This window comes from Halichoerus grypus, chromosome 3 (assembly GCF_964656455.1).
Source record: "Halichoerus grypus chromosome 3, mHalGry1.hap1.1, whole genome shotgun sequence".
Taxonomy (NCBI): Eukaryota; Metazoa; Chordata; class Mammalia; order Carnivora; family Phocidae; genus Halichoerus; species Halichoerus grypus.
In genome coordinates, this window is record NC_135714.1 from 65,566,992 (window position 1) to 65,589,718 (window position 22,727).

The 22,727-nt window shown below is 40.7% G+C and overlaps 1 protein-coding gene across 4 annotated transcripts in view; it reads right to left on the bottom strand.

The window, feature by feature from the left end:
* Positions 1-22,727, bottom strand: part of RASGEF1B (RasGEF domain family member 1B) — a 632,901-nt gene that overhangs the window by 444,530 nt on the left and 165,644 nt on the right. For all 4 annotated transcript variants that reach the window (XM_078068829.1, XM_036070550.2, XM_036070549.2 and 1 more), the window contains one exon: positions 7,714-7,761. Coding sequence is in view for 1 of the 4 variants with exons in the window: in XM_036070550.2 (XP_035926443.1) it covers positions 7,714-7,761 (48 nt within the window). In the remaining 3 variants the exon portion in view is untranslated. The remainder of the gene's footprint in view (positions 1-7,713; positions 7,762-22,727) is intronic.

Consider the following 22,727-nt stretch of genomic DNA (forward strand, 5'->3'; position numbering starts at 1 on the left):
ACAAAAAGTTACCTAGAAGGGAAAACCTGTAAGGCTACCAGGTGACTTTTTAGCAGAAACTTTGCAAGCCAGAAGAGAGTGGCATGATATATTCAAAGTGCTGAAAGGGAAAAACCTACAACCAAACATACTCAGAAGGTTATCATTCAGATTTGAAGGAGAGAGTTTCCCAGACAAAACATGATGGACCTAGAGGGTATAATGCTAAGTGAAATAAGTCAGATCGAGAAAGACAAATACCATATGATTCCACTCACAAATGGAATCTTAAAAAAAAAAATGAATAAGCAAACAAAAAGCAGAATCAGAGCTATAAATACAGAGAAAAAAACTGATGGTTTCCAGAGGTGAGGTGGGTAGAGGGTTGAGAAAAATGGGTGAAGGGGATTGGGAGGTACAGGAGTCCAGGTTTGGAATGAATAAGTCATGGGAATAAAAAGCAGAACATAAGGAATACAGTAAATAACATTGTGATAGCGATGTTAACGGTACAGATGGTAGCTACACTCGTAGTGAACATAGCATCAGGTATAAACTTGTCAGATCACTGAGTCGTACACCTGAAACTAATGTAACATTGTGTGCTAACTATGCTCAAATAAAAAAAATCACTTAAATGGACAAAACAAAACATACAGAACTGTGAATACCCAATCTCTGCATAGAGAATTGTCTTTGTTATAAGAAAAGAGGAAACAGAGATACATCTTCATTTTTTCCTTCTGAAATCCTATCTAGAGCATTTCTGGACCATGGAAGATTTTAAATTTATACAAATCAAAATACCTTCTTTGTTTCAGTTAATCTAAAATAAAAGACCACTTAGAGAAAGCTGTGGATACAAAATCAAAGTTTTTACTCCAGAACAGTCTGGACACAAGGGTATCCAGACCAATTCTGAGATGAAGTGCCATGAATTTTTCAGAGGTCATATTCCCTTCAATTAAGAGAAGAAATTGCATTGCATTTGGATTGCTTTATGGACCCTTTATGACATTTCCCAGTATAACCCCCACATAGTCTCCTCCTGCTTCCAGGTTTAAGCTCATTGGTAGTCCCTTGTAGAGAGACTGTCATCCTGAAACACTGGGTTGAATTCAGGCTAGAAAAGCCCATTAGAGGACCAGCTTGAAGAGACCTACTGAAATTCAGAGAACCACAGAGGAATTGGGCAGTGACCATATTTAACATTTAACAAGGAGAGCTGTACTTGGAGGCATTATTATTTCTCATTTGCTCCAGAAATATATGGCAGAGGCTTTGAGCAATCCAGGTCGGGCCTCATCTCCCATAGCCTTTATACAAATACATTTGTTCTTTGATTAAATGAATGCTTAAAATTATAGGCCTAAACCACCCTTAAAGCCAACTCTTTTGAGTTAGAGATACTAGGCTATAACTTTAGCAAGTCTGAGCATGCATTCTATCTTTGGAATGTCTCAGGGTATTGGAAAATTAAGGGAGAGAAGACAGGAATGAAGGAGACCTTTGGCCTGAGCCACAGAGGACTGAGACATGGAGGGACTACAAACTTTGGTTAGACTTAGATTGCTCTCAACCAAGGCAAGGGGGGAAAAAAGGAATAAGATGAAAAGTGAAATGACTCTAATACCCATTTAATAAATGCCATCACATTAAAAGTCCATGACACACTTTCAGAGCCACAGCCTAAGGCTCCTATTTTCCAAATACTATTCAATATAACAAAAGTCCAAGAGGGGGAAAAAGCACTGGACAGACAGTCCCCTGGAGCTCATGGCAATAGAATTTGACCTACATTGCTGAAATGCCCAGTTTGTCCTTCCGGGTCTTTTAAGGATACAATTCAGAAATGAGATAACTGTAAAAGTTACTGTCAGTGTGTGTGATTCACAGCCATTGATCCTTTGAACAATATTTGTCTGAAAAACTTCCCTCTTTCTAGAAAAGTAAAATAGCATTTTTAAAAAGCAAAACATAGAAATGCTAATTCAGGTGTCTTTTACTTTTGTTTTTGTTTTTCTGGAAAAAATAGTAGGCTCTCTTAGAATCCCTATTGTTGTACTCTATAGAGATGATCTCCATCTCTTTTAAATTCATCTTGCTTGTTTTGTCATTTTTCATTTGGGCTGCATCTTCCAGAAAGCCACTGGGCATCTTTCATAGGCCATGAAAAGATAACACAGATGAAAGATAATATGGACTCCACTTCAAGGAGTCTGATTTCCTTTCCATCTCCTGCCAGGACCTTCAAGGGGAATTGCCACTACTAGAAAGCAGTGACTTTTAATGTCCCTTAAGCTAGATTCATTGTTCAGATCCTCACAGCTATGTAAAGGGCCCAAATGACTCTCTCTGATGCCAGCGGAAACACATGAGCAGACAGAATTTTAACTCTTAAGACGCTCATCTTCTGGTTTTTACTTCTTAACTTGCCCAAATCTAGCTATTCCATTAAAAACTTCTTTGTACTATTGTTACATAGTGTGTCTCTTTCCTTACATTCTTCCAAGTGGGGCATAGATCATTCTCAGGGACTCAGGAGGCTCCATGCAGGAAATACACAGCCAAGAACAGGAAGGACACTTGAGAAAACACACAAATTGATATAGAAATTTGAAGACAATCAAGCAAAGGCTGTGAGTCATTTGGGAGGAAGAAAAGAAAAAAGAAAAACTGATCCAGCAATCACACTCCTCGGTATTTATCCAAATGAATGGAAGACAATTTGTTCATGCAAAAACCCACACATGAATGTTCATAGCAGCTTTATTCGTAATTGCCAAACCTTGGAAGCAACCAAGTGTCCTTCAGTAGATGAATGGATAAACAAACTGTGGTACATCCAGACAATGGACTACTGGTGTTCAGCGCTAAAATCAAATAAGCTATCAGGACATGAAAAGACATGGAAGAACATTAAATGCATATTATAAAGTGAAAGAAGCCAGTCTGAAAAGGCTACATATTGTATGATTCCAACAATGGGACATTCTGGACAGGGCAAAACAGTGGAGACTGAAAAGATCAGTAGCTGCCAGAGGTTGGGAGCAGAGACTAGAACAGGGGAAGCACAGAGGACTTTTAGGACAGTGAAACTATTGGGTATAATACTATAATGGCAGATGCATGTCATACACTGTTTGAAACCCACAGAATGTTAAACACCAAGAGTAAACCCTAATGTAAACTATGGACTTCAGGTGATAATGAAGCATCAGTGTAGGTTCATCAGTGTAACAGATGTACCAGTCTGGGGCAGGATGCTGATAGTGGCAGAGGCTGTGCATGGGGGGCGGGAATTGAATGGAGGGTGCAGAAGGGCAAAAGAACACTGCTGATGGAGACTAACGGTAGAGTTAGAAAATGAAAATAATACCACAGGAAATGTGCAAGAGCCTTTTTTAGTCTTTAGCAGGAAAAACTATAAGCTACTTCTCCAGGGACCTGAGACTAATACTGGGCTCTATTATTGTCCATAACACGGTTTAGAGTATGGGCTGTTTTTTCAATACACTTATCAACATTTAGGAAGCTCTCAGATATTAGGTGCCACAAAGAAGGGGGTAGAGGAAAGGCACAAATATTAACAAAACACAATTTTTGTTTGGAGGAGAGCTTATAGTTGCATGGGAAAAAGGGATATTACACTCATTAATAAGGAAGTTGGCAGGGAATGGAGTGGGAGGAAGGAGATGATCATGGGCTGAGTAGCAAAATGCCAACCTCGGTGCTTCAAATTGGAGCACTGACTCCCTACCCACTAGATACATTCGTGACCCTAGGTCATCTAATCAGTTAATATTTCCTCCAGAATCGATCTTACAGGTAAACGATATCATTTTAGGAGAAAGGATAAGATCTTTCTACCAACCCAAAATTGTCCCCTGCTTGCTAATGCCAGAAATTCCACCCTTTCATTAGCTCTGTCACCTATTAAAATGCAAACACTCTTAGGAGAGATTAGACTTTAAGCCATATAATTCAAGTGTAACTTACTGTGAATTTATTTATCAGATCTGAAAAGATGGTTTTAATAGAAGAAAGGATATACGTTGTAAACTTAAGATCTCTGAACACCAGAGAAATGTTTGGGCAGGAGACAGAATACTTAAAACACTCCGTTACTGTAGGCTTTGGCAGTTCAATTTTCTTTCTGATTAAAATCGAATGAAGGGGCACCTGGGTGGCTCAGTCGTTAAGCGTCTGCCTTCGGCTCAGGTCATGATCCCAGGGCCCTGGGATCAAGCCCCACATCAGGCTCCCTGCCCAGCAGGAAGCCTGCTTCTCCCGCTCCCACTCCCCCTGCTTGTGTTCCTGCTCTCGCTACCTCTCTCTCTGTCAAATAAATTAATAAAATATTTAAAAATAAATAAATAAATAAATAAATAAATAAAATCGAATGAAAGCAGTGCAACCACTGAATATTTGCAAAGCAACCAGAACATTGATTGTATGTTATTTTTACTACCAATATGATTATGAATCTTGAAAAGATACTTGGGGAGTAGAAGGTAAGTTTTGTGGAAAGGGGACAAAAGAGCTTTCTATTTATTTCAGACTCGCTCACTGAAATTCTACACTGGGGCAATAGAATATTCATTTGCCAAATGAACAGCTACCATGCTAGCCTGCAGGTCAGCTTCCCCTTAAAGTTCTGACCAAAACTCATATATAAAGCCATTCCCTCAGTTCTTTGGGAATACCAGGATACTTGGCACTTTTAAGCAAACAGAAAGTAAACACAGAGAGGAAATAAAGCATAAAAACAGCCTGATTTACACGGGAGGGTCCTGATCCTTTCTCGGTTAGCGATTTCTAAGGCTCTAAGGCCCTGCCTGTGCCAGGTCCTGTCTCCCAATCTATCGACCATGCAAGAGCAAAAGGGCCCATAGAGCATGAGAGCACCCGGCCTGGAGCCCTTAACTCTCACATCCCTGCACACAAACATCTTATGACCTCCCGCCAGGGGCCTAGGAACTTCCCAGTGCTGCTGCCTCCCAATCTCTCCCACTCAGTCCCTGTGTCTGGTCACTTGTTCAAGAGGTTAAGAGCATAAACTTTGGAGCCAGGTTGGCTGGGCTTCATTTCTGACCCTGCCTCACCCTAGATGGGTGTCTTAGTACATTCGGGTGGCTATAACAAAAAACAACAGACCAAGTAGCTTATGAACAACAGAATTTATTTCTCACGGTTCTGGAGGCCGGAAGCCTCACATCAGGGTGCCAACATGGTCAGGTGGGGGTTGCACACATCTCACTGTCACGGACTAAGGAAGCTCCGTGGGGTCTCTTCCATAAAAGCATTAATCCTATTCATGAGGGCTCTGCCCTCAGGACCCAAGAACCTCCCAAAGGTCCCACCTCCTAATACCATCACCTGTAAGAGCTAGGATTTGAATTTGAGGGCACACAAATAGTCAGACCATAGCACTGGGCAAACAGAGCTTAACACATCTGTCTCAGTTTCCTCATCTAGAAAGGGAGCTAAGAATTGTACCAGTTGCTAAATTACTATCTCTCATCTCCAAACCCATCTTTCTGTCACCTGCTCTGTGATCTAGGCCTGGGACTCTGAGAGACACATTCCTGCGTAGTCAGCTGGCTTCTGCTTAGTTGTGAAGCGCTAGAGGGGCTGCAGAGCCGGGGGAACAAGAAGGAACTTGTTCCTCCAGGCGTGCTTCCTCTGGGCCTCACCTCAGCACCACCACCCTTCTCTCCTTCCTGCAGAGCCCCCAAATCCAAGCTGTACATCGCGGGCACGTGCAGAATCTGCCTCACAGCGTGCTGGCCGGCACCCTCTCTTCAGACGTCTGAATTTCAACGCCTCAGTTGGGGCCCTTCCTCGAAGTATCTAAGAAGTTTTCATAATCCCATCTCTTTCCCTTGATCCCTCAGCCCTGGGGGTGAGACCTGCTTCCTGGTAATTGCTACACCCGCCCATATGCTTCTGACTCTTTCCGTTACCTAGTTAACTTTACAACTAGTTAACAGTTCTTCACATTAAATTGCCTCTGTTTAAATTATTGGTGTAATTTCATTCTGCCGACAGACCCTGGGGACACAGGCACACCTATGTCAGAGGGCTATAGAGAGGATTAAATAAGTGCTCATAGGGGCGCCTGGATGGCTCAGTCGGTTAAGCATCTGCCTTCGGCTCAGGTCATGATCCCGGGGTCCTGGGATTGAGCCCCACATCGGGCTCCCTGCTCAGCGGGAAGCCTGCTTCTCCCTCTCCCTCTGCTGCTCCCCCTGCTTGTGCTTGCTCTCTCCCTCTCTCTCTCTGTGTTAAGTAAATAAAAATCTTTTAAAAAAAAAAAAATAAAATAAATAAATAAGTGCTCATAACTGTTCCTGGAGCAGTGTTTGCTCTACGGGTGTTCGCTGTTATGAGCTGGTAAGTTTGAAGCGGGGCTGGAACCCGTGTCTGCCCATCTTCTTCCCAAACAATATGATGTTCCGCTAATAAAAATAGCTCCTATGTTCTTAGGCACTGGGCTTAGAGCTTTCACAGATGTTACCTCTTTTAAACTCCTTAAGCACCTCTTAGATGCTTTGCATTCTTGAAGTGTTTTTTTCTCTAACAATTGACATCAAGAAAGGTATTCCTAGTTAATACGTCCATTATCCTAAAAGGTTAGGCAAGTACTCCAACAGGCTCAAACATCGACATTAGAATAATAATTTTTTGGGGCGCCTGGGTGGCTCAGTCGTTAAGCGTCTGCCCTCGGTTCAGGTCATGGTCCCAGGGTCCTGGGATCGAGCCCTGCATTGGGCTCCCTCCTCAGCGGGAAGCCTGCTTCTCCCTCTCCCACTCCCCCTGCTTGTGTTTCCTCTCTCGCTGTGTCTCTCTCTGTCAAATAAATAAATAAAATCTTTAAAAAAAAAAAAGAATAATAATTTTTTAACAGGAGCTTCTCCAAATTCTAATAAATCTATTTATATCACTGCCCTGTGTGTCACCAGGAATTAACATAATTTAAATATATGTAAATGTGTGCGTGTGTGTCTGTGTCTATCTGGGGATTAAGATTTTGGAATTTCAAATTTTCTATTGTTCTGTGTATCTAAAGGACCAATGAAATAATATAGGATTTTAAAAATGAAGTGCCTATTTTGTGCTAGGCATTAGGATATAAGTGTTGTCACAAATGTTATCTCATCCCATTTTATCCTTAAAATATACTACTCTAGTAGGTACAATCAACTTCTTGGTACAAATATGTCCAAGGTCACATAGCTAGTAAAGTAACAGAACCAGGAATTGAAACCAATTCTTTCTAACTCAGAGCTCATGTTTTAGCCAATTCACCATGGGTCATAGGTGAGGGTCATTCTCCATAGCAGATCCTGAGAGAATAAAGTTTAGTGAAAACAGGAACTGAGATAGAAGCAAATTCCTTTACTTAAAAAGTAAAGGGCTTAAAAAATAAGAGAACTGAATCTGGTACATTATCTTCTGACCTTGCTTTCAGAATTGCTCGTAAGCCCTGGGAAATTCTCAGCTTCTGTCACTGGGTTTCCAGAATCTCTCTCGTTCCATTTCATTTCAAGGATTTCTTCTCCCATTTCAGTTTTGCTATTGTAGAAGCAAAGTAAATGAAAATCCCAAAATGCCTTATTTCTGGGAGTATCCTTACCTTCCCAAAACAAGTCATTCTCTTTGAAAAAAATAAAAGCATCCGCCAAAATAATGATATTTTAAAGGAACAATGTAGAGGGGAAGAAAACATACCTTTTGCTTCGTGCTTGATTTCAGGCCAACTCGGGAGTGACTTTTGGACTAGAGGAAAAATGAGAAAGAAATCTATGAAGAACACAGTATACAGTAGGACCTATTTTGAAGTCATTTCTTCTAGAAGGCGGAAGTCTTAAGTTAAAATCCTTTTCCCTATCTTTCCTTCACAGCCTCCAGAAATCTAAGAATGGAAGCACAGCTATAGACTCCAGTGTTGAATTTTACATACGGAACAGAAGACTGCTGAAGTCCTAGAGCTGAGAATGTAAAGACGCACCTACGCTTTGTCAATGCCTTGCTCATACTTACTGATTCAGCAGCTTTCTTAGAGGACACCGCAGAAACCACACACTGCAGCACAGGAGAAATTACCTCCAGCTATAATAAGACAGAGGGAAAAGGGGGAGAAATGAATAAAAGAAAAGGTCTGAAAGAAAGATGAGAAGGAGAAGAGGGAAACAAAGGCTCTGTAAAATGGAAAAAGACAAAATAGGAGCAGAATGAGGAAAAAAGCACATTTATGGCAAGATTTCCCACTGCATTTCTATAGGGCAGAATTTAATCTCTGCTAATTTCAATACATCTTCATTAGACTGAAACAAAGCTCTCAAAAACATTAGTTTATATAGAAGGCTTTTTGTTTTCCAATTTGTTCATGATTATCTAACCTTATTTGGAATTAGGAAAGGTAAAACAGGCATTACTCTATGCATGAGCATAGTTTGGTATAGAATACCAATATGATTTTTCTCCCAATGAGAAAAAAGCAAAAGTCAAACTATGTTTAGCATTCAGATAGTGAATATATTTGTTTCCAAGTGTACCATGAATCAAAGTTAACTCTAAACCAATTACCACAACACAGCTAGAAAAATGTCTAATTCGGTATCCTCAAACTATTGGATCTCAGGATCCCTTTACACTCTTAAAAATTACTGGGGCTCCCAAAAAGCCTTTTTTAATTGGGTTATATGCATAGGTATACGTTGTATTAGAAATTGGAACTGAGAAATTTTTCTAAATAGGTATTTATCAATTCATTTTAAAATAGCAATGATAAACCCATTCCATGTTACATAAAATACATTTATGTTTTTCATATATATCCCTAAACACAAAAAATTAGTCAGAAAATGGCATGTTTTTATATTTTTGCAAATCTCTAATGTTTAGTTTATATAGAAGACAGCTAGATCCTCATATTTGCTTCTGCATTTAATCTACTTCGATATATTTTGGTTGAAGTAAATGAAAACTCAGCCTCACTGAGATATGTGGTTGAAAAGGGAAAGAGCATTTGTAATAATCCTTTCAGATAATTGTGAATGTTCTTCTCTGATAATATGGCAAAACTTGACAATTAGAGTTTCTTAAATGTTGGTTGCAATGAGAATCTGAAATCATAATAAACTGCTACATAAAAATGTGTTGGTCTACCTCACACTTTGAATAGATCTTCCCCCCCCACACACACACATGATTTTGTAGCATCATGCATTGGTCATTTGGCAAATAGTGGTTCCATGAATTATGCTGGCTTCCCAAATATTGACACATTTCATTACATAATATGAAAAAAAATCACATTTGTTAATCACCAACCTCACTAGAAAAATCTTCAAATGTTGGTAAGCTATCACGTTCACAGTAACAGATAGAAGTTTTCCAAAATTCCAATTTTCACTTGAAAGCTTGAATTCTATCATGGGCAACAAACACTGTCAGTCGCTTTTCACAAAGTGACAGGCTCACTTCATTCATTTCTGTGAACACGTCTGCCAGCTACATGAGTCTGAATAACCACAGTTCATCTATCACTTGTTCTTTGAAGTTAAAATGGTATTTCATGGGGGTAAAAAAAAGAGGCTAATTTGGCTCACAATTCAATCCTATAATCCTGCTTTTCTTCAAAATAGCCACCACAAGTTTGTGTGCAGAAGTGCTTTTATGCATACCTCCCATTTGTCATCTATATTACTAAAAAAAGGGATACTCAAAGGTTGAAATTTAGCAAACCTAATCATTTTTACCAGCAAGGGCATTTTTAAGGGGAACTGGCATTTTCTTTCCTTCGGTGAAATGCACAGTGGGGCAGGCATATAATGACTACAGGTACAGCTTGGTGCCACCGCCTCAATTCCTGCTGAGGCACCCACAGTTTCAGCCACCACTGCTCTTGCACGATCAGTGCAGATGTCGTCCAGTTAAAAAAAAAAAAAATAAAAGGAAAGGCCATCTTAGAATTACTTATGAAGAGACTTTTGGCTTCATATTTCCTTCAAAAACCACCATTCTCAGTCATTAAAGCAGCTGAGTCAATAGTAATTAGACTCTCCTACAGTCAAGGAAATGGAGCTTCAGAGGAAGAGAGCCAAGGAAAAGCAAGTTGTCATTGTCCCCACCTTCTTCCTGCTGCCTTAGAGGAGGGAGACATAGAGACTAATCAGCAATAAGCTTCCTTCCAATGGCCAGGAGCCAGAATGGGGAGGGAACTTGATCATAAATCGGTAGTGTTCATCTTACACTTATTTATATAGTGTTTTGAAATCCATCTAGACTATTATGGGCTGAATTGCCTCCCTCCAAATTCACATGTTGAAGTCCCAACTCTCAGTGCCTTAGAATGTGACTGTATTTGGAGACAGGGCCTTTAAAGAGGTAAATCAGATAAAATGACGTTCAGTGGGTGGGCCCTAATCCTATATGACTGAGGTACTTATAAGAAGAATAGATTAAGACACAGACAACACTCATGAACAGAGCAAACCATGTAAAGACAAGGAAGATGACAAAAATCTAAAAAATGGAGGTCCAGCAAAACCAAATCCTGACTCAAAAGGGGTCATTAACATCACATTCATTGTCAACCATATACATCCTAAGGCAGAATGTCTGCATCAGTGGTTCTCAAACCTCAGAGTTCATAAAGACCATTTTGGGGACTGTTAACCATGCAATTTGCCAAACCCCAACTCCAGAAATTCCAACTCAGAAAGTCTGGGTGGCCCCCAGGACTGTGCATGTTAATGAGCACCCCAGGGAATTCAAATAGATATATGGTACACAATCTACAATTTGAGGATGACTTGCCTGCCAAGGACAGCAGTAACTTGGGATGAGAAGTAAGAAAATACAGAAATTGGCATGAATTCTCTCTCATTTTCTCTTTGAAGAATCCAAATGCATGAATCTCTTTTTCCTTTCCCTTTTAAATGCCTGGTGTTAAAATTCTTAATTTGATTGAACCAGTGGGTGGGCAAGGATAATGGAAACAGGCTGAATGTTGGTAAATTACTCAAACTAGTCCAAAAGTAAATCTGCAACAGTTCTTCAACCTCTCCAATTTAAAAACATGAGCAAACAAATTCTGTGTTTGTTTATATTTTTAGGAATTTAGAAATTGGGTTTCAATATCATATTCAATGCAATACACCTCCATGATTATAGCCTTCATACTCAACTCAGTCATGAGAGTAAACCTGAACTAAAGGATAAGACTTCCACTTACAAAGGGGATTGATTAAAAGTTGTGATGTTTAATTTTACGTGTCAATTTGACAGGGCTAGGAGATGTCCAGATAGCTGGTAAAATATTATTTCTGGGTGTATCTGTGTGGGTATTTGTAGAAGAGATTAGCATTTCATTCAGTTGACTGAGAAGAGATCCACCCTCACCAGTGGGAGGGGGAGGGGGCATCTTCCAATCCTTTGGGCACCCAAATAAAACAAAAAGGAGAAGGAAGGACAAATTATGTCTCTTTTCGTGAGCTGGGATATCCATCGTTTTGTGTCCTCAGACACTGGAGCCATGGTTCTCAGACCTTCCACCAGTGGTCCCCCAGTTCTTGGGCCTTCAAACCTGAACTCACCTCTATCACCAGCTTTCCTGGTTTTCCATCTTGCAGATAGCAGATCGTGGGATTTTTTGGATTCCAAAACTGCATGAGCCAATTTCTTTAATAAGTCAATCTCTCTCTCTCTCTCTCTCTCTCTCTCTCTCTGTCTGTGTGTGTGTGTGTGTGTGTTTATATCCTATTGGTTCTACTTCTCTGGAGAACCCTGACTAATATAAAAGCCAATCCAATTCCAGAGAAATAACATTTTCATTTGACATTAAATGAGTTCTTGCATCTCCCCTGGTAAATGTCTTATCTAGACAGAATGGTGGTTGGGCCTAGTAAAAGATCACCTGCATTACACATATTATACTATACATGCGGTCCTCCATTTACAAACTTGTAACCTTCTAAAAATTTCTTTCATTAGTTAGGTATTAAGGACTTAAAACTCATTTTCCCCATAGAAATAATTTTATAGACTACAACACAAAGGCCTATTTAATGTTGAATATAACTAAGATGCTATGCAATTTCAATAAAAAAATATACTATCACAATAGTAACAATTATACAAATAAGAAAAATAATAAAATCAATTAAGAAACCATTTTGTTTTTTCCATTAACATTATCTTGAAAAATTGTATGAATCCAAAAGCAGATTTAATTTGAAGAGGATGGGGACTAAGGTAGAAATCCCAGAATTCTGAAGAGCCTTGTTAGAAATTTTAAGATACGGTATTCACTGCTAATATATCTGATGCCCTCACCTTCCCCACCCAAGCAGATTGTTTCGCTTTTCTTGATTTAAGTGCATCCCCGGCATTTCTCTGATCTTCAGCAGCTATGAATGGGGCTCACTCAGGACTAGTAAGTGGTGAAGAGTAGCAGAAGAACAAAGTAGAGTTCGCCCAGGCCAGCCCTCTTTAGGGACTATTGCTTGTTGTTGCCTGTGCCCCAGCTTGAAAAACACAGAAATGGGGGGAGATAACCAAAAGGGGGAAAAACTTGTTTTTCTCAAACACCTGAGTAAAAATCAGAAAAGAGAGAATAGAGCAAGAAAGAAAAATAAAGAAGAAACTAAAATAAAAATAACACACAGCAACAAATCACGTTTTTGAGCACTTACAATGTGTCCCCACCATACTGTCCAACTTATGTTTTACAAGATACTCATAACAGGGCTAAGAAATAAGTATAATTATATTATTATCTCAATTTTATAGGTCAGAAGACTGAGGCATAGAAAGCAAAGTCATATTGCTGATATGTGGTAGAACCAACTCCTGAACTTGTCGGTCTGATTCATGGTCTTAAACACTATACCATTTATATGAGAAAATTGCCTGAGAAAGCATTAGCAGAGTTCAGAGCAATGAAAATCACAGGACACACAGAAACTGTATTGCATGAGTAATTGCTTCAAGAGGAAGAAAGGATGTCAAGGAAAAGACATGGTAGATCAGAAATTTATCCAACTCGTACTTGAGCTGGCATCAGTGGCCAAGAACCCCAGGATTGTTCTTTGGAGCCAGCAAATGGCAAGAAGGGAAGAAGAGGAGAGGAGTTTTGCGGTGAGGTGGGTTGGGGAAAGGTTATTATGCAATGGGCACTACAAATGCAAAACAGATTCACAAGTTAGGCACATTAGGCGTGCCTAACTTGGGGACCACCTGCATGGTATTTTATTATAAACTTCAAGACACTTAAATGAAAATAGCCTACCTAATAAGGCTAACCCTCCACCCCCACACACATACCCATACACTAAAAAAGAGGCAACAGCAGGAAAAAGCTTTATAAAAGAAATCCAGAATCTTCTTCTACAATCAAATTATTCCAGCCTATCTGGAATTCTGACCTTAACTCGGATAAGTCAGTGTTAATTAAAACAGTGTGTTCTAGAAAGTTACTGCAAAGTTGAAAACAGTGAGGGGTGAATGTGACTATTTATGAAAATGAGCACTCTGGCATCTAAGTTTGCAGCTGTGACTGAGGACATTGCATGCGGGACTTTAATGGAAACCAAAAGGGAATTTAAGTGACCCTTCTTAGCAAATATGACCTATTTTCCCTGCCCACATTGGGAAGGGGGCCCCAGTATATGATTCTTCTGCTACCTCTAGCAGAATTAGGAAATGTTTTAATTTGCTCTACTAACATTAAGAATTCAATTTAAGCCCCAGGATGAAACCGACAAGGGAGCACTCTTAAATATGGACTCTGGTCTGAGTTCCTGTAATTGGAGCTGCAGGGTAATTTAACGGGATCACTCTGCAAATGGGGTGCTTAGCAACCCAATAATTCATGGGAGTACTTGCCTGCTCTTTTAGCAGGCTGTACTCAGAAGTGTCACCCCATGTTCAGAGACTGGAACAAGGGACACCTCTGAGCTGATGTGACATGAGGAAAGTCTACTTCGTGTCCTCGTCTGTGCTTGCTTTCCAGAACAACACAAGAAGAAGTGGCTGAAATGGAAAGTTTCCAGAAATAAGAATGTTTGCCACTTATGACTTTTCTAGTGATAATGGTGCAGTCAAGACTGCACGGTCTTGAAAGAAGATAATCCCCTGACCTCTGGGTTGTTTTTTTACTCGATCATCTTTGGAAGAAATCACAAAGCCAGTTTAATTCAAAAGGCCTAGGACATTCTGAACGGTGACTCTTTCATAACATAGGGCTACCACCTCCTTGACTGAAGGTGAGGAAAAGTATCTGACTCTCCAACATAAATGTAAGGAGTCCTTCCTTTTTAGAGGAGTATCTGTGTAAAAGACTGGGACGAAATGCCTCTCTGGTCAATGAACTGCCACTCTGATTTTATTCTCTTTCCACACCTTGGGTCATTTGACAGCTGTGGACCCAATCCTGCCTGTGGGGGAGATGACTGGATGTTCTAATCGGGGAGCAGTGGCCGATCAGCATCAGTTGCTGTGGACATCTGCCGTTACTGTTTTGCCCTTCTTTCTGCTATTAGTGCTATAACCCCGTATCAGTCAGGCTCAGGGAGGAAACAGGGAGCACCCTGAAGAGGGTTTAACGAAGGGATGTTGTACAGAGGTGTAGACAGGATTAAGGGAAACTAGTAAGGGATGGGGACTCACCCCAGGCTAACAGCAGTAGCAAGTGATTATCACCACTGGCCCCACAGGGCCCAGGGGAGGGTTTTGCACCATCAGGGAGAGCTGCAGACATCAGAGAGGGCTGTGCTGAAGCCCACCACTGCCAGACTACAGCCCAGCCAGCAAGGAGCCAGACAACTTAGCCCTTCACCTTCCCATCACCTGCTGCCGCTGATCATTGCAAACCCAAGTGGAAACCAGAACACAAGGGAGTGAGGGTCTGTAGAGATCAGCCTCCCGGTGAATAGCAGGAAGAAGAAAGTAGAGAGTGGATCTGGAGGGACTGTGGGACATCTCCAGCACCAGCACTTCAGTCTTCCGTTAGCAGATATCACCCCCCATTCCTTTCTCTCTGTAATTAGTATTTTGCAGTGACACTACACATATATCCATTCTTCATAGTCATCAACTTTCAGTTTGTGTCACTTGGAACTCACGGTTCCCTGGTTTAATTTAGTGGGCATTAACCTGTTATTATCATTGTTTATTTTGAAGCTCACATCGTCCCATGTGTGGCCAGGGGGAGCCCTTTACACTGCCCCTGAGTCCTTCTGGCAGATCCCTCTCATTCTCTAGCCCTTCCTTGCTTTCATGTACAAAATATTCCAGGCTCATCTTGTGCCTTCCCTGCCCCAGCCCCACAATCATCCATTTCCCCAGGCTTCTTTTAGTGAAGAATGGTATCTAGAAACATAGGTAGGTAGGTAGGTGGGTAGGTAGGTAGATACTGATAAAAATATATATACGTATATACATACACACACACCACTACTGCGTATACATACACATTTACATTTATATTTATTTCTCCATCTATCTATCTATAACTACCTACTTATCATAGAGAAAGACAGCAACAGTCAAATTCCAATCCAGTCTGACAGGGTTGCTTTTATTTTTCTCCCTTGCCTATCTGTAACACATATCTCTCACATTGAGAACCTGGCTCCCCTGTGAAAGCCCTCCACACCACATCTGGGCTCGGACACCTCTTCCCAAGCCCTCCACCCCACAGGAAGAGCCTCCTCACCTTTTTCAGGCTCTGACACCTCGTTCTGAGATATCTTCTTTCATGGGCACCCTCCTCACCCCACTTGCACTCCGTGTCAGGCCCTCCACTGTGGGCATTCTCCTCATCCTGCCTGGTCTCCAACAACCTGTACTGGATGAATACTCTCCTCACCTCACACAGGCTTTGACACAATACACTGAGCAGCCCTTCTCCCTGGATGCTCTGGTTACCCCCAACCTTGGACTCTGATGCCCTGCAAAGCCCACCCTCCTGCTGGAATGTCCTCCTTACCCCACATGGGATTCATCACTCCCACGTGGACACCCTTCTCACCCTCAATGGGCTCGAACACTCTGCTCTGTGCCACCACAGCTTCCCACCCTGCCCCCAGCAAAGACCCCTAGCTTGCTAAATTCCACTTACTGGCTTTTTGGATGAAACAGTTCAGGAAGAGAGAGGAAAAGAAGGGGGGGGGAAGGAAAAGAAAGAGGAAGAAGGAGCGTTAAGTTGATAGAATATAAACCAAGGAGCCTTAGTGGCTATATCACTACCATCATGGAGAACTGTCTAAGGATGACACCAATACAGGGGAAAGCAGAGTCAAGAGTTGCCCAGAGACAGATTTCCAACATCATTAGAACATCTGGGTCCAACCATGCCTTAAGTCATGTATACTACTACCTTTTCATTTGTAAAGCAATCAATTAAATTTTATGCTCAAGCTAGGTTGAGTTGGGATTTCTGTCACTGGCAATTGGAAAAGTCTTAATACATAGAGTTACTCTAGCTGTTAATCCAATTCTTACATTGTGTGCCATAATTCCAATGACTGACTGGGCATCAGAAATACACCTAATACTAAGTCCCTATCCTGTATCCCAACTCAAATAACTGGATTCTCACCTTAATAACAACATATCCACCATACTGTGCGCAGGATCACATCTTTGTATTCCTATGCTTTAAGCAGCCCCTGGCTACTTGCATGTACTCCATAAACACTTGCTGACGCTGGCATGAGGCTATACCTTGCTCTTTACAGGCCCCACTACACACTGAGGTCATGTCCTTCAATCTGAAGCTGGATATCTGGAACTCTATGACCTTAGAATGCACACAGACATCCTAAGGCAAGCCACCTGCTTGCATATTTGGAAGTGTTACGTATTCTCCCGACAATCGTGGTGAAAACTCACACTACTGTGCTCTTCTAAGTGCCGTGCGCTTTACATACAGTATCTCACTTAATCCTCACAAGAAGCCAAGAGTATAGGTACTATAATTGTCACTCCCATATTAGAAAGAAAACCAAAGCTCAAAGAGGTTACCTGATTTGCCAAAGACACCCATCTGGTCAGTGTCTGTGCCAGGATTTGAACTCAGACCAGCCTGTCTTCAAAGATGCCTTTCTCTTTTCCTTTCACATCATCTCTGATTTTTTTTTTTTTAATTTTCAATTGTGGCAAAATACACATAACATAAAATTGACCATATCACCCATTTTTAAGTGTACAGTTCAGTAATGTTAACTGCATTCACATTGTTACTCAACCAGTCTCTGGAACTTTTCATCTTGCAAATCTGAAACTCTGTCCCCATTAAACAAGTCCCCATTCCCCACTCCCCCCAGCCCCTGGCAACCATCATTCTACTCTGTCTCTGAATTTGACTGATCTAGGAACCTCATATAAGTGGAGTCATGCAGCATCCGTCCTTTTGTGACTGCCTCATCTCGTTTGCCGTAATGTCGGCGGGGTTCATCTATGCTGCGGCACGTGTCAGGACTGCCTTCCTTTTTAAGGCTGAGTAATATTCTGCTGTATGCATACACCACATTTTGCTTATCCATTCATCCATTGTTGGACACCTGGGTTGCTTTCAAAAGCTGCCCTTCTCAACCACGACATTTAATCATCTCCCATACGCTTTGCTGTCTGCTTTCTGCATTTAGACCCTCTTCCAGGACTGCCCTGTCACCACCTGGGTGCTCTGGTCTGCCTACCTGCCTTGTTCTTTCTTCCCACAGAGAGCTCTTGCCTCTACCTGGCCCCTTAGCACCTGTTCAGCCCCGGGGTAGGGGAGAAGGGCTGTAGCTGTACGCTCCAGTTTCTTCCTGTCTACCCTGTCTGCCGTGGCTCACTGCTCCACGCCAGCCCTCTCGTGAACCATGTCAGCTACAAAGAACAGGATTTCTAAGGAGTGGTACTCCCTGGCATACAAATTACTTGGGAGATGAATCCTTCCTATCTCTTTTGAACATCCCTTTCAGGCATCCTGCTGACTGACGCTGGGAAGCTCCGATTACTATTAATAACTCTACAGTAGAGAAGGGAAAAAGGAGCTGTGCTCAAGATAAAACAACGATGAACTCAGTGAACGAATAAGGCCGAGACAAATGACAATAATGTATTCTGGATCCGTATGTCTCCAAAGCTAATTAACGTGTAGAAGCCTAATACTGAACATTCTCTAAAAACGCAATGCCACAAGGAAAACACTAATAAAGACCAGATATTTTCACATGATAAATTCCAAGGCAAGGGTTGTGTCTTACAGGTCTTCATTTACAGCTCCCTGAAAGCACACAGTAGGCACTTATTCATTCATTTGACACGTTTTCAAGTTTCTATTCTAAAACAGGCATAGGCTTAATGCTGAGGATACAGTGGTGAATCAGACAAAGGCCAGCCTTCAGGAAGGAAGTCAGACAAGTAAACAAGCCATTACTATAGTGCAGCCGGTCTATTGATCCCGGTAATCAAGCAGTTATAAAATTAACAAAACTCCAAAAGAAGGAACTCCTTTTTCAGTTTGCAACTCTCTATTAGCTACTTTGTAGCTAGAGAAAGTGACATGGTGCAGGAGAGGCCATCATTTTATTTGCCACCACAAGACAGGATTGTGATTACTTAAAGAGCATTTAGAAATTCACCTCCTGTCCCCATCAACCCATCCCCCATCCTACATCCTTGAAAGAGCTTTATTTTTTCTCTATGGTTCCAGGCTCTCATCCTTGTCTGTACCTTCATCCCACTGAACATAAAGAATAGCACAGCCCTCAAGTGTCAGAAATAGTGCCTGATGGCCCTGGGAGGTCTTTTCAATTTCTTCTCTCCAGGGTTCAGGGAGCCAAAGCATGAACAAGAACACAGAGAACTCTCACAGCTTATCAGACCGAAGAGTCTACACATTCACTCAAACATCCATGCATCCCCACATTCTACAAGTAGTTACTGAACCTACTCTGTGCCAGATGCTGTTAGGGACACGGTACTGGACAGAATCACTACAATTACTATAGGCCTTCATGGGCTATGAAGTCACCATTAAGCCCTGCCTAAACCCCAAGCATTGTGAAGTATATCCCCTCTAGAGTATGATAAATCTTGAAATTGTTTTCTTCATGCGGGACTATGCTTTGATCTTTATGCTTTTCACTTGGTATTTATCTTATTAGATGGTTTAGACTGATTTTTCCTCCAAATTGCTAACTAGTCATTTCAACAATATTTATAGGGGAAAAAAATCTGCCCTTTGTCACTGTTTTTATGTTATCTCTGGAATCATACAGTTAAAAAAATTTTTATGTGAAAGGGCCAAGGTTTTGTGAAATACTTCCCAATGCCTTTCTTTCAGGATAATCCAGTTTCTTTTCCTGCTGTCCCTGGGGAAGGAACAGGGAAAGGCATATTTAAGGCTTTTCCACCCCTAGCTCCAGCAAAGACTGACAGCAGGATGATACTACTTATAGGCATTTTTTACATATGCATCATATGAAATATACACACATACATAAAACCACAAAAGAATAATGTATTTCTCAATCTGTGGATGAGTACTAAAATATTTTAACTATTATAGCTCTTTTTGCTTTAAAATCTGATAGAAATAGACTCTCAAATATACTTTTACAGAATCTCCTTTGTAAATTCTATTTATTCTTTCAGAAAAACTCTTTTCTCTATCCCAATCAGATTTTAATTGCTCTTGTATTAAGTCTATAAATCACTGCAATTTGAGGAAATCTTTACATGATCTAGTCTTCCCACCTGGGAGATATTTACTTTTAATGAACTCAGGCAATAAGGCTTCCAAAAGTCACTCTTCAATTCCAGAATCCCTGAGCACAGCCAGCCTGACCTGCCTCCACACATAGCATCATCACAAACACACTGAGCTGGTTCCAGTAGCAAAATCACAGAGTCTAAATGAATAAAGAAAATGTCATATATATAGATATATAGTAATATTATTCAGCGATAAAAAAGAAGGAAACCCTGCCATTTGTAACAACATGGATGGACCTTGAGGGTATTACACTAAGTGAAATAAGTCAAACACAGAAAGATAAATACTGCATGATCTCACTATTATATGTGGAATCTAAACAAAAGGAAACAAAAAATAAATAAATAAAACCCAGAGCTCACAAATACAGAGAACAGATTAATGGTTGCCAGAGTCGATGGGGAGAATGGGTGAAGGTGGTTAAAAAATACAAACTTCCAACTATAAAATAACTCATGGGATGTAATGTACAACATAATGACTATAGTTAATAATAATGTACTGCATATTTGAAAGATGCTAAGAGAGTAGATCTTGAAAAGTTTTCATTACAAGAAAAAAAACTGTAACGATGTATGGTGATATATGTTGTTTTTTGTGTGTGTGTTTTTTTTATTATGTTACGTTAATCACCATACATTACATCATTAGTTTTTGATGTAGTGTTCCATGATTCATTGTTTCCATGTAACACCCAGTGTTCCATTCAGTACGTGCCCTCTTTAATACCCATCACCAGGTTAACCAATCCCCCCACCCCTCTAGAACCCTCAGTTTGTTTCTCAGAGTCCATAGTCTCTCATGGTTAGTCTCCCCCTCCGATTTCCCCCCCTTCATTTTTCCCTACCTGCTATCTTCTTCTTTTTTTTTTTTTTTTTTAACATATAATGTATTATTTGTTTCAGAGGTACAGGTCTGTGATTCAACAGTCTTATACAATTCACAGCGCTCACCATAGCACATACCCTCCCCAATGTCTATCACCCAGCCACCCCATCCCTCCCACCACTCCAGCAACACTCAGTTTGTTTCCTGAGATTAAGAATTCCTCATATCAGTAAGGTCATATGATACAAGTCTTTCTCTGATTGACTTATTTCGCTCAGCATAATACCCTCCAGTTCCAACCACGTCGTTGCAAATGGCAAGATTTCATTCCTTTTGATGGCTGCATAATACTCCATTGTATATATATACCACCTCTTCTTTATCCATTCATCTGTAAATGGACATCTTGGCTCTTTCCATAGTTTGGCTATTGTGGACATTGCTGCTATAAACATCGGGGTGCACATACTCCTTCGGATCCCTACATTTGTATCTTTGAGGTAAATACCGAGTAATGTAATTGCTGGGTCGTATGGTAGCTCTATTTTCACTTTTTGAGGAACCTCCATACTGTTTTCCAGAGTGGCTGCACAAGCTTGCATTCCCACCAACAGTGTAGGAGAGTTCCCCTTTCTCCGCATCCCCGCCAACATCCATCGTTTCCTGACTTGTTAATTTTAGCCATTCTGACTGGTGTGAGGTGGTATCTCAATGAGGTTTTGATTTGGATTTCCCTGATGTCGAGCGATGTTGAGCACTTTTTCATGTGTCTGTTGGCCATTTGGATGTCTTCTTTGGAAAAATGTCTGTTCATGTCATCTGCCCATTTCTTGATTGGATCGTTTGTTCTTTGGGTGTTGAGTTTGATAAGTTCTTTATAGATTTTGGATACTAGCCCTTTATCTGATATGTCATTTGCAAACATCTTCTCCCATTCTGTCGGTTGTCTCTTGGTTTTGTTGACTGTTTCTTTTGTTGTGCAAAAGCTTTTTATCTTGATGAAGTCCCAATAGTTCATTTTGGCCCTTGCTTCCCTTGCCTTCGGTGATGTTTCTAGGAAGAAGTTGCTGTGGCTGAGGTCGAAGAGGTTGCTGCCTGTGTTCTCCTCTAGGATTTTGATGGACTCCTGTCCCACATTTACATCTTTCAACCAGTTTGAGTCTATTTTTGTGTGTGGTGTAAGGAAATGGTCCAGTTTCATTCTTCTGCATGTGGCTGTCCAATTTTCCCAACACCATTTGTTGAAGAGACTGACTTTTTTCCATTGGATATTCTTTCCTGCTTTGTCGAAGATTAGTTGACCATAGAGTTGAGGGTCCATTTCTGGGCTCTCTATTCTGTTCCACTGATCTATGTGTCTGTTTTTGTGCCAGTCCCATACTGTCTTGATGATGACAGCTTTGTAAGAGAGCTTAAAGTCCGGAATTGTGATGCCACGGGCTTTGCTTTTCTTTTTCAACATTCCTCTGGCTATTCGGGGTCTTTTCTGGTTCCATACAAATTTTAGGATTATTTGTTCCATTTCTTTGAAAAAAGTGGATGGTATTTTGATAGGGATTGCACTGAATGTGTAGATTGCTCTAGGTAGCATTGACATCTTCACAATATTTGTTCTTCCAATCCATGAGCATGGAACGTTTTTCCATTTCTTTGTGTCTTCCTCAATTTCTTTCATGAGTATTTTATAGTTTTCTGAGTACAGATTCTTTGCCTCTTTGGTTAGATTTATTATATATATTATAGATTTATTTTCTCTATAAAATCTATAAAGTATAAAGTATAGATTTATTCCTAGGTGTCTTATGGTTTGGGTGCAATTGTAAATGGCATCAACTGCTTAATTTCTCTTTCTTCTGTCCTGTTGTTGGTGTATAGGTATGCCACTGATTTCTGTGCATTGATTTTATATCCTGCCACTTTAATGAATTCCTGTATGAGTTCTAGCAGTTTTTGGGTGGAGTCTTTTGGGTTTTCCACATAAAGTATCATCTCTTATTATAGTCTTTGGTTTAAAATCTAATTTGTCTGATATAAGGATTGCCACCCCAGTTTTCTTTTGGTGTCCATTAGCATGGTAAATGGTTTTCCACACCCTCACTTTCAATCTGGGGTGTCTTTGGGTCTAAAATGAGTCTCTTGCAGA